The sequence below is a fragment of the Podarcis vaucheri genome (assembly GCF_965113315.1).
Source record: "Podarcis vaucheri genome assembly, chromosome: 12".
Classification (NCBI taxonomy): domain Eukaryota; kingdom Metazoa; phylum Chordata; class Lepidosauria; order Squamata; family Lacertidae; genus Podarcis; species Podarcis vaucheri.
Genome location: NC_138750.1, coordinates 12,850,951 through 12,863,666, shown reverse-complemented (window position 1 = coordinate 12,863,666; position 12,716 = coordinate 12,850,951). Strand labels below are relative to the sequence as shown.

Here is a 12,716-nt window from a genome sequence, read left to right as displayed (position 1 = left end):
CCCCTGAAATGTTTTTCGGTGGAAACAGATGGGTTTTTATCCTCGGAAACAGAATTAGCCCTCGACGTCTGAACAACTTTTGTTGAAAAAATCCCTAAGCCGCGATGTCACAATTTCAGCAAAAATCTGACGTTCTGCAATTCACTCAAAAATGTTGGCAAACTGTTGCAAACGATCCCCTAAAATGTTTTTCGGTGGAAACAGATGGGTTTTTATCTTCGGAAACAGAATTAGCCCTCGACGTCTGAACAACTTTTTTTGAAAAAATCCCTAAGCCGCGCGGTCACAATTTCAGCAAAAATCTAACGTTCTGCAATTCACTCAAAAATGTTGACAAACTGTTGCAAACGATCCCCTGAAATGTTTTTCGGTGGAAACAGATGGGTTTTTATCCTCGGAAACAGAATTAGCCCTCGACGTCTTAACAACTTTTTTTGAAAGAATCCCTAAGCCGCGCGGTCACAATTTCAGCAAAAATCTGACGTTCTGCAATTCACTCAAAAATGTTGACAAACTGTTGCAAACGATCGCCTGATATGTTTTTCAGTGAAAACAGATGGGTTTTTATCCTCGGAAACAGAATTAGCCCTCGACGTCTGAACAACTTTTTTTGAAAAAATACCTAAGCCGCGCGGTCACAATTTCAGCAAAAATCTGACGTTCTGCAATTCACTCAAAAATGTTGGCAAACTGTTGCAAACGATCCCCTAAAATGTTTTTCGGTGGAAACAGATGGGTTTTTATCTTCAGAAACAGAATTAGCCCTCGACGTCTGAACAACTTTTTTTGAAAAAATCCCTAAGCCGCGCGGTCACAATTTCAGCAAAAATCTAACGTTCTGCAATTCACTCAAAAATGTTGGCAAACTGTTGCAAACGATCCCCTGAAATGTTTTTCGGTGGAAACAGATGGGTTTTTATTTTCGGAAACAGAATTAGCCCTCGACGTCTGAACAACTTTTTTTTGAAAAAATCGCTAAGCCGCGCGGTCACAATTTTAGCAAAAATCTGACGTTCTGCAATTCACTCAAAAATGTTGGCAAACTGTGGCAAACGATCCCCAAAAAGGTTTTAGGTGGAAACAGATGGGTTTTTATCATCGGAAACAGAATTAGCCCTCGACGTCTGAACAACTTTTTTTGAAAAAATCCCTAAGCCGCGTGGTCACAATTTCAGCAAAAATCTGACGTTCTGCAATTCACTCAAAAATGTTGGCAAACTGTTGCAAACGATCCCCTAGAAACAGATGGGTGTTTATCCTCGGAAACAGAATTAGCCCTCGGCGTCTGAACAACTTTTTTTGAAAAAATCCCTAAGCCGCGCGGTCACAATTTCAGCAAAAATCTGACGTTCTGCAATTCACTCAAAAATGTTGGCAAACTGTTGCAAACAATACCCTAGAAACAGATGGGTTTTTATCCTCGGAAACAGAATTAGCCCTCGACGTCTGAACAACTTTTTTTGAAAAAATCCCTAAGCCGCGCGGTCACAATTTCAGCAAAAATCTGACGTTCTGCAATTCACTCAAAAATGTTGGCAAACTGTTGCAAACAATACCCTAGAAACAGATGGGTTTTTATCCTCGGAAACAGAATCAGCCCTCGGCGTCTGAACAACTTTTTTTAAAAAAATCCCTAAGCCGCGCGGTCACAATTTCAGCAAAAATCTAACGTTCTGCAATTCACTCAAAAATGTTGGCAAACTGTTGCAAACGATCCCCTGAAATGTTTTTCGGTGGAAACAGATGGGTTTTTATCTTCGGAAACAGAATTAGCCCTCGACGTCTGAACAACTTTTTTTTAAAAAAAATCGCTCAGCCGCGCGGTCACAATTTCAGCAAAAATCTGACGTTCTGCAATTCACTCAAAAATGTTGGCAAACTGTTGCAAACGATCCCCTAAAATGTTTTTCGGTGGAAACAGATGGGTTTTTATCTTCGGAAACAGAATTAGCCCTCGACGTCTGAACAACTTTTTTAAAAAAAAATCGCTCAGCCGCGCGGTCACAATTTCAGCAAAAATCTGACGTTCTGCAATTCACTCAAAAATGTTGGCAAACTGTTGCAAAGCATCCCCTAAAATGTTTTTCGGTGGAAACAGATGGGTTTTTATCCTCGGAAACAGAATTAGCCCTCGACGTCTGAACAACTTTTTTTGAAAAAATCCCTAAGCCCCGCGGTCACAATTTCAGCAAAAATCTGACGTTCTGCAATTCACTCACAAATGTTGGCAAACTGTTGCAAACGATCCCCTGATATGTTTTTCGGTGGAAACAGATGGGTTTTTATCCTCGGAAACAGAATTAGCCCTCGACGTCTGAACAACTTTTTTTGAAAGAATCCCTAAGCCGCGCGGTCACAATTTCAGCAAAAATCTGACGTTCTGCAATTCACTCAAAAATGTTGACAAACTGTTGCAAACGATCCCCTGAAATGTTTTTCGGTGGAAACAGATGGGTTTTTATCCTCGGAAACAGAATTAGCCCTCGACGTCTGAACAACTTTTGTTGAAAAAATCCCTAAGCCGCGATGTCACAATTTCAGCAAAAATCTGATGTTCTGCAATTCACTCAAAAATGTTGGCAAACTGTTGCAAACGATCCCCTAAAATGTTTTTCGGTGGAAACAGATGGGTTTTTATCTTCGGAAACAGAATTAGCCCTCGACGTCTGAACAACTTTTTTTGAAAAAATCCCTAAGCCGCGCGGTCACAATTTCAGCAAAAATCTAACGTTCTGCAATTCACTCAAAAATGTTGACAAACTGTTGCAAACGATCCCCTGAATTGTTTTTCGGTGGAAACAGATGGGTTTTTATCCTCGGAAACAGAATTAGCCCTCGACGTCTTAACAACTTTTTTTGAAAGAATCCCTAAGCCGCGCGGTCACAATTTCAGCAAAAATCTGACGTTCTGCAATTCACTCAAAAATGTTGACAAACTGTTGCAAACGATCGCCTGATATGTTTTTCAGTGAAAACAGATGGGTTTTTATCCTCGGAAACAGAATTAGCCCTCGACGTCTGAACAACTTTTTTTGAAAAAATACCTAAGCCGCGCGGTCACAATTTCAGCAAAAATCTGACGTTCTGCAATTCACTCAAAAATGTTGGCAAACTGTTGCAAACGATCCCTTAAAATGTTTTTCGGTGGAAACAGATGGGTTTTTATCTTCAGAAACAGAATTAGCCCTCGACGTCTGAACAACTTTTTTTGAAAAAATCCCTAAGCCGCGCGGTCACAATTTCAGCAAAAATCTAACGTTCTGCAATTCACTCAAAAATGTTGGCAAACTGTTGCAAACGATCCCCTGAAATGTTTTTCGGTGGAAACAGATGGGTTTTTATTTTCGGAAACAGAATTAGCCCTCGACGTCTGAACAACTTTTTTTTGAAAAAATCGCTAAGCCGCGCGGTCACAATTTTAGCAAAAATCTGACGTTCTGCAATTCACTCAAAAATGTTGGCAAACTGTGGCAAACGATCCCCAAAAAGGTTTTAGGTGGAAACAGATGGGTTTTTATCATCGGAAACAGAATTAGCCCTCGACGTCTGAACAACTTTTTTTGAAAAAATCCCTAAGCCGCGTGGTCACAATTTCAGCAAAAATCTGACGTTCTGCAATTCACTCAAAAATGTTGGCAAACTGTTGCAAACGATCCCCTAGAAACAGATGGGTGTTTATCCTCGGAAACAGAATTAGCCCTCGGCGTCTGAACAACTTTTTTTGAAAAAAATCCCTAAGCCGCGCGGTCACAATTTCAGCAAAAATCTGACGTTCTGCAAGAGGGCTTCCGGTCAAGATGGCGGCAGGCCAGGCAGTCAGCTCCAGAGCCCCACAGATTTTAACTGAGTTTTAATTGATTTTATCTCGTTTTATCTCGTTTTAGACTAAGTATTTTATTTTTCTTAATCACAACTGTCTCTTTTAACCTGGAGCTTGAGAGCAGAAGAATGTTAAGCTGTGAGCAGAGAAAGTGCCAGATGAGTCAGCCCTTTGTAGATAAGGAATAATAGACGACACCATCAATCTTGACCGCCGGAGCAGGGAGAATCAGCGGGAGTCCAGAGTCAGAACCCGAAGAGAAACTCCCCTGTTTAAGGACACCGAATCGCCCGCTACACAAGGAACTAGAAGGCAAGCGTTGGCTAAAATTACTCCCTGGCACTGGATCACCTCTGCTATAGCTGTAGCCTGGAGACAGGGCCTGAGTGGAGTCTTAATACTTGGGGAAGGGAAAGAGCCAAGCCGAAGTTTTGAAGCCAGGCCAGGGGAGGGCCAGAGGACCAGAGGAGATCATAGGAGTTCTCAGGTGCCTGGACGGGCAGCTGAACCCCATGGGCTTGAGGACCCAGCCTCCCTCTCGAGCCGTCTTCTCCAGCTGCACTTCGTCATCCCAATCTGAAATTACACTCTGAGAGGTGAAGAAGAAGTTTTCGGCAGAGAGGGGTGAAGAGAGAGGAGACGGAAGTTTAAATTAAACAAAACAAAAGCCTGGAAGTTCACAAAGCGGTGAGACCTTTCTGTTCCAAGTAAAGCCTGCCTGCACTTTTCCTGGAGACCGAATAGGGGAGGGATGGGGGACTGGACAAAGATTTAAACTGAGAGCCCTTCCCTTGAACAATCAATCGTGAAGAGGGCTGAGCTGAGATGATCTACTTGAGCCCTCACCAGGGGTAAATCTTTATCGGAATTTGACTCTTATTATAGGGACGCAGGTGGCGCTGTGGGTAAAAGCCTCAGCACCTAGGGCTTGCCGATCGAAAGGTCGGCGGTTCGAATCCCTGCGGCGGGGTGCGCTCCCGTCGTTCGGTCCCAGCGCCTGCCAACCTAGCAGTTCGAAAGCACCCCCGGGTGCAAGTAGATAAATAGGGACCGCTTACAAGCGGGAAGGTAAACGGCGTTTCCGTGTGCGGCTCTGGTTCGCCAGAGCAGCGATGTCACGCTGGCCACGTGACCTGGAAGTGTCTTCGGACAGCGCTGGCCCCCGGCCTCTTGAGTGAGATGGGCACACAACCCTAGAGTCTGGCAAGACTGGCCCGTACGGGCAGGGGTACCTTTACCTTTTTATAGCTCTTCTACGAACTGCGGAGAAATCCCTGGAGTTGAATACTCAGCTGTATAGCTAAATCATTGACTGTGGTTGGAAGTCCCCTTCTTCTCTCCTGTATTATTTACATTATTTAGCTCATATCTACTGTGGCTATGGGCAAGAGGAAACGCCTCAGAGAAGCAGAGGAATTACTGCTTCTCCCTAGCCCCAAGCTACAAGCTAAAGAAAGAAGAGACCAGTCAAATTTTCAAGCAGCAGTTACCACATACAATAGATTTCTTCCACTAAGTGACTTGGATGTAGCTAATAACATTCCCAAGTCCCAAAATACCACCTTACACAATTGTAATCTAACGAGCACTCCCGTCAAGGGTGGGCCCAATGTGGATGGGAAAAAGATCCAGGATAAAGAAAACCAGCTGGGAAATGAGTCCTCCCATTTACAACTAGTCATTAGGACACTGGACTGCATATTTAAAAAGATAGACTTTCTGACGTGCTCAATTTCCAAGCTAACGGAAAAAGTGATGGATATGGACGCCAAAATTGCCCTCAAAAATAACTACCAGAGGGGACCTCCAGTGATAGCCCCACCAAACTCTGGGGCAAAGGGGATGAGAAAATACAAACTAAACGATCTCATGTGTAAGCAAAATCTAACATTGCAACCTAAGAAGGTGTGCCTAACGATAAGGTCTGAGATATGGGACTGGTCAAGCTTGGAAGGAGCTAAAATTGCCCTAAGTAAAATCCTGAGAATAAGCATAGTTCATATTGATCTTCATGCTTTACTTCCGCTAACTCAATCAAATGGCCCTTACAAAGTTATTTTAGCCTTCAGTTCGCTGAGACTACCCTTATTAATAATAAGACAAAAATGGAAATTTATAAAAACAAAAATCATACCCACAAGGGTTTTTGCGGACAGCATAGTAAAACCACTACTTGTGGAAAAAGAGAAAGAGATATTAGATTCAGAAACAAGCACTACAAAATCGCCAGACAAAGAGATGTTGCTTTCCCCACAGAGAATGGAGGAGATTGCATGCAGTCCACAACCAGGAACGAACTTGGGTGGTTCCAGAATATCCAATGATGAAAGCACCCTTATGAATTCATTTGATGAATTACAGTCACAAGAAAAAGAAAAAATAATAAATAAATTAGATAAACTAAGAGAGAAGATGTCTCAGGCCAAAAGCAAAATAGGAAACAAAGAAATTCAAACCAACAGGGCCATTGGAGGCTCAGTGGACCTTCTCAAATTTAGCCCACAGCCCCAAAATAGGTCCATAAAATCCAAGGCAACGATACAGACAATCGTCTCGCCACCCCTATTAGTTAATCTGGAACCATCTCTTCCTGCACCAGCCAGAATGGTTACACCTACTAAAGAACAGCAAAATGTAAACAAAATTTCGACACATTCCTCAATGCCTGACCTGGAGTCATCATTATCGGACGGAGAATCTCTAGCTGATGATTTAGAAGCTCAAACCGCTATTGATATGGACTGGACAGAAGACCCCTTGGGCCATATAAATAAGATGATATACCCACGGAAGGGAAATCTAATAATAGTTAAAACTTGTACTGACTTAATCTCTGCCCCCCTAGGTGATAAGCTCTCTGATAAAACAAGGGATTTCAGAGAGGAGACTAGATCAAACCAGGACACTACCCCTATAGGATCGGACGAGCAGAGCATAATTACAAATAGCTCAAGAGGTACATCTGTGCCAAAAGGAGAGAAGTTATCTACTATTAGTCAAAGGAAAATTACTGACTTCTTTAAATTTGACAACCCACCAAGACCAGCGTTCCCCCCTTCCCCATTGTGACTACCCAAACCTCAGTCAAATCCTCCCCCGTTCTCCCTTTTAAGCTGGAACATAGCAGGTTGGAAGGGGAAAAAATCTGACCTGGACTTTGTAAAACTAATAAACTCACACCAAGTAATTCTCTTGCAGGAAACATGGGAAGAGGGGAGAGTAGATATTAATGGTTTTGATGTTACATCATTACCGGCATGCCCGTCTACTAAAGGAGGCCGGCCCAGTGGAGGATTAGTTATAGCAATTTCCTTGAAAATACAGGCAAAACTCACGCTTGTAAATGCTTCCACCTTTGCAATTACAGCCCTGATTACGGGGAAAAACTTTGAACTTGTTATAACAAATGTCTATCTTCCTCCTGGAGGCAATATTGCAGACTTACACAATAAATGGGGAATCTTGGAGGAACATCTCACTCTTTGTCACTCCAAATACCCCAATATACCCAATGTTATAGCAGGGGACTTCAATGCTCGCATTGCAACAAACTGGGAGTCTTTAATCAAAGCCAAATGGTGGATAACCCCAGAATTCATTAATGACCTCTCCCTCCATAATCAAAGACTTTCCAAAGACAAAAGGGTAAATGAAGCAGGAACCCTTCTTTACCAATTGGTACTACATCTAAACTTAGTGATTCTAAACGGGAACTGCCCGCCGGATGTACCAGGTGAGTTTACACACATAAGCTCCTCTGCAAACAGTGTCCTGGATTATATGTTAGTATCTCATGACATATTCCCCAAATTTTCCCATTTTAAAGTCGAAAATATTCAACTGAGCGACCACCTACTGTTGGTCGCCACAATGACTATAGACTGGACCCCAGATGGAGACAGGCACCCAACACATCTGATTACGAACTCAGTAGTGCAAATCAAAAGTGTAAAATGGTCCGAACTACAGGCCCAAAAATACTCAGCATATTTCCAACAAGGACTAAAACAAACATACTCAGGCTTAATTGAGGATTATTATGATTATGACCAAACTCTAAGACTATTCTCGAATCTGTCGGAAGATCTAACGTCTTTTTTCTCTGTCCCGACGCATAAAATAAATCGAACACAAAGGAAGATAGGTGAATTGTGGTTCAATAGTGCTTGTAAACAGGCTAGACAACTTCTTGGTAACATCTACAAAGAGTATAAAGCCTCTGGGGCAACGGTCTTGCCAAAAGAATATTTCCAAGCAAAATCGGCCTACAAGCAAATTCAAAAGGGAGCTAGACAGGAATGGCAAGTGAATCAATGGTGGGCAATCATAGAAGCCTCATCATCACGGAACTCCAGACAATTTTGGCTCCTGGTAAATAAAAGAACTAAAAGATACCCTTTAACTATTATTCCTGCCCTGGTTTGGGAATCTTACTTAAAAAATTACTTTGCCACAACTGACTGTATTGCTAACACAAGAGATGAATTTCAAGAACAGCTTCCGCTCTGGCCCCCCACCGATCGGGAAGACATCCATAACTTGATCGTTAAACTCAAAACAGGGAAAGCGCCTGGGCCAGACCTGATCCCGGCAGAAGCTATAAAATACCATGCGGACTGGTGGGCCAAAGTCCTGGCGACCATCTTCGATGCCATTTAACAACTCTGGAATGATCCCGGAAGTATGGAAGGACGCTATTATCGTTCCAATCCACAAAAAGGGCTCACCAGATGACCCAGGGAATTACAGAAATATCAGTCTGCTCTCAATAGTGGGGAAACTGTATGCCCGCCTCCTGTTGAACAGACTTATCCAATGGGCCGAAGAGAAAAAATTAATTGGGCCCAAACAAGCTGGATTCCGCCCAAAACAGTCAACAATTAATCATATTCTAATTTTACAGCATCTTGCCTGGAAATATTCCACCTCAAAGGGTGGCCAACTCTGTGTGGCATTCATTGACCTAAAGGCAGCATTCGATAGTATCCCCAGGATCATCCTCTGGGAAAAACTCACCCGTTGGGGCATCGACAGAAGGCTTCTCTGGCTAACAATCAAACTCCATGAGAACTCAGCGGCTAGAGTGAGACTCACCCCGGAGGGTGATCTCACCAATCCAATTCCCATTAACAGAGGTGTCCGACAGGGTTGTATATTGGCTCCATTCCTGTTCAATTTGTTCATAAGCGACATGAGGACTCTCCTAATAGAGGCTCAAGAAAGGATTCATGCACCCCGCCTAGCACTTTATCGCTGCCCTTTGTTACTATATGCGGATGACGCAGTCATCCTTTCTTTTTCTAGAGTAGGTCTCAGGAGGGCCCTAAAAACTTTTGGATCATATTGTAATGCGAATTCCCTTACAATTAAGGTCCTAATTTTCTCAAAGAGCCGGAAACTCCATAATTGGAGAATTGATGGGAGAGTCATCGAACAAGTCTATAGATTCCAATACTTGGGAGTTTGGTTACAACATAACCTTAGATGGAAGGCCTATGTAGCTTATGTTACAAATAGAGCCAAAGCTATCTCCTTGGAGATCTTGCGATTCTTCTTCACCGATGGGGCCCTTCACATCCCATCAGCGTTGAAAGTGTTCAAGGCCAAGGTGATCCCGACAATTGCTTATGCCATCTCAACTTGGGGGACTTTTGTCAACCTATCTCACCTAGAGGTTATTCAAAATCAGTTTTTAAGAGGGATATTGAAACTGCCCAACTGTGTAAGTAATACAGCGTTACGCATGGAACTTAATACTGTATCCCTGGAAAACGCCCTGTGGAAGCACATACTTTGTCACTGGTTATCTCTATGGCACAATCTCCCAAACTTGTACTTGATACAATGTATGTGGAGAGATGATTTCCAGAGCCCATGGGTAAAAAATTTACAGCTGAAAATTACGGCAATGGGAATCTCCCCATCCAAATTACTAGAGCAGGACATAGTTCCAGCTAAAAGAACAGTAACCTGTAAACTAGAGGAGATGGACTTGCAGCAGAAAATGGCCGTGGGCAATGGTACCTGCTCACCTCTAAACCTTGGTTTATTACCCCTCTTAAGGCTCCCAAATTATTTGAATTCCTTAACTTCTTCGGCTCATAGATATGCCTTTATAAAGGCAAGATTCAACACCTTCCCATCGAACGTGCTGAGAAATAGATTTCCAATGGACAGATATCGCTCTTATGTGATTGTAATTGTGGGGCATCACATAATTCTTGATTGTGCTTTTCACTCATCGGCCAGGAGCAAGTTTCTTGCTCAATATCTAAAGGGAATCACCGATGATACGAATGAAGCCAAACTGAGATATCTATTAAATGATGAAGACCCCCTAAGATCACTCACGGTTGCCAGATTCTTGATCAGCGTCCTATCCCTAAAGAAGAAAAACGGACTCCTGTGCGGCTCGGATAACCCTTTTAAACCATGATCTATGTTTTAGGATGTAATTAGGTGATATCACCATTGATGTCTTTTATTAATTTATGAGCAGAGGGCGATGTTTATGTTGCAAATTTATTGTAATGTATGATGTTGGTCTTTTGTTTTTGTTTTGCTTTGGTTCTTGTCTGTTTTTTGTAAGTTTTGGCGGTTTTAAAATTGAAGGTTTAAGTACATTATGTGTGGTATGGGAAACTGTCATGTGGCGGGCCAATGGCCGTAATAAATATCAATCAATCAATCAATCAATCCCCTGAAAGGTTTTTCGGTGGAAACAGATGGTTTTTTATCATCGGAAACAGAATTAGCCCTTGACCTCTGAAGAACCTTTTTTGAAAAAATCTCTAAGCTGCGCGGTCACAAATTCAGCAAAAATCTGACGTTCTGCAATTCACTCAAAAATGTTGGCAAACTGTTGCAAACGAGCCCCTGAAATGTTTTTCAGTGGAATCAGATGTGTTTTTATCATTGGAAACAGAATTAGCCCTTGACGTCTGAACAACTTTTTTTCACAATTCCAGCAAAAATCTGACATTCTGCAATTCACTCCAAAATGGTGGCAAACTGTTGCAAACGATCCCCTGAAAGGTTTGTCGGTGGAAACAGATGGGTTTTTATCATCGGAAACAGAATTAGCCCTCGACGTCTGAACAACTTTTTTTGAAAAAATCTCTAAGCCGCGCGGTCACAATTTTAGCAAAAATTTTAGCAAAAAAATTAGACTGCCGGGTAATGCTAAATCATAACAAAATATAAATATTAATATTTAATGTAATATAACCACAAGTATTTGGCAATGATTTTGAATTATTTCTGCGCAATTTTGCAAACGTTTTACTTACCAAGCAGACTAAATTATATTAATTTAACCGAAATATATTCTAATTTCCCAAGTCACATTGCAACTTTTTAGCGCTCCTCATTTTTGGAAGATGAAAAATTAAGCACACCCCCCATGCTGCAGGTATTCATCTCCACCATTTTGTGTAAGTTACAACTTAAAGGAATAAAAATAAGAGACGAAACAGCTGAAGTGCAATGTATGATGGAAATGTATTTTAAGTTTTAATGTATGCTACAAGTAAAGCTGCTCTCTCTCTATATATATATATATCTCAATGCATAAACTGTAGGGAGAAGCAGATTGTGCCAGAGAAAACATTCTCATTTAATAATGTTTGAATATAGAGCTGTGATGCCATTTGTAGCAGGGCAGCGAGAAAAACCCACAACTAATCCTTCATAGCAACTGTCTGAACTCTTGGTTGTCTGCCATCCTTTAAACAGCAACTTCATTTTTCTGGTGGCTTGAGGGCTGAATGACCTAGTGTGGGGAATTTTAAGCTACATGCTAAAGAAAAGCCAAGTCAAGAAATCGTCTAAGGAGTTTTGTAAATCACAGCTCACATCCCAGCAAACCGGCATTCTGTATCAACTGTCTTCAGTGCCTTCAGTCAAAGTATTAAAATAAATAAGCAGCTTTTAAGTAAGGAGGTGGGTTTTTTTAATTTTAATTACCTTACCCCCAACCTAGAGAGGTTTTAATACCTTTCACTTCTCTTCTCTGTTCTGGAGTCAGTTCAAGTATACAGAAACCAAATGTGTATTTTCTGACGTTTAAGCATAAATCTATTTGTTAGATTAGGATGTGTATATGATTATGTTTAAGCCTTAATTTACTTCCCTTGCCCCACAACTATGCTCCCCACATTCACTTTGATGCAGCTTTTAGGTACACCAACACATCAAATGGGTAATACAATATTTTTCAATACTTCTTTTTTACAGAGCAATGAAATTACAGTTTATATTTAAAAAATATGCATGTTTGAACACAGTATTTAATTTGCCTTTTAAACTTAGCCAGTTTCTTTCTTTGTGGCTTCCCATGGAAGAAGCACACATACTGATCATGACATTCCACAATGTAATAAATTTAATCATATACCACTATTAGTAAGCGCTCAAGAAAACCACAAATGGTGGAAGATTGCGTACCAGAACATTTAGAGGAGCAGACCACTGGAATACTGATGCAGCATAGCAGTCGTCGTCAAAACATAAAAAGTGAGAACAATATTATGGAACATGCAGTGACAATCACATCTGACCATGCAGAATGAGAGAGATTGGTACAAATCAACCAATTAACAGTAATAAAAGCGGGTGATGATCCAGATGTCAGGAAACGAGCAATATATTGTATCTGGGAATATTTTACAGTTTCCGCAAATAGCATTTTAAATTGCTGTTGTGCTTGCGGCGTGGAATTTGTGAGAGTATCAAGTACACGCGTTTTTGAAAACTCATGAGAAACAGCACAATTTTCACCTCGACATCTTTTTGTGAGCATTCTGTGGAAACCTTCAGTATACTTCTAAACAATGCACAGGGAACGGTTTCCAAGTAGAGGTGTATAGGGGGTTGCTGGATGTGATCTGACTTTTCT

At 41.5% G+C, this 12,716-nt stretch overlaps 1 protein-coding gene across 1 annotated transcript; it reads left to right on the top strand.

Annotated features, from left to right (window-relative positions):
* The first annotated feature begins 4,402 nt into the window (after nt 1-4,402).
* Nucleotides 4,403-7,951, top strand: LOC309515200 (uncharacterized protein). Its single transcript, XM_082192854.1, has 2 exons — nt 4,403-4,507; nt 5,069-7,951. The coding sequence occupies exon 2, from the start codon at nt 5,201-5,203 to the stop codon at nt 6,887-6,889; it is 1,689 nt and encodes a 562-aa protein (XP_082048980.1). The 5' UTR covers nt 4,403-4,507; nt 5,069-5,200; the 3' UTR covers nt 6,890-7,951.
* Nucleotides 7,952-12,716: the final 4,765 nt, after the last annotated feature.

Excerpts from the sequence above, each read along its gene's own strand:
- LOC309515200 (XM_082192854.1), top strand. The coding sequence starts at position 5,201 with ATGGGCAAGAGGAAACGCCTCAGAGAAGCAGAGGAATTACTGCTTCTC.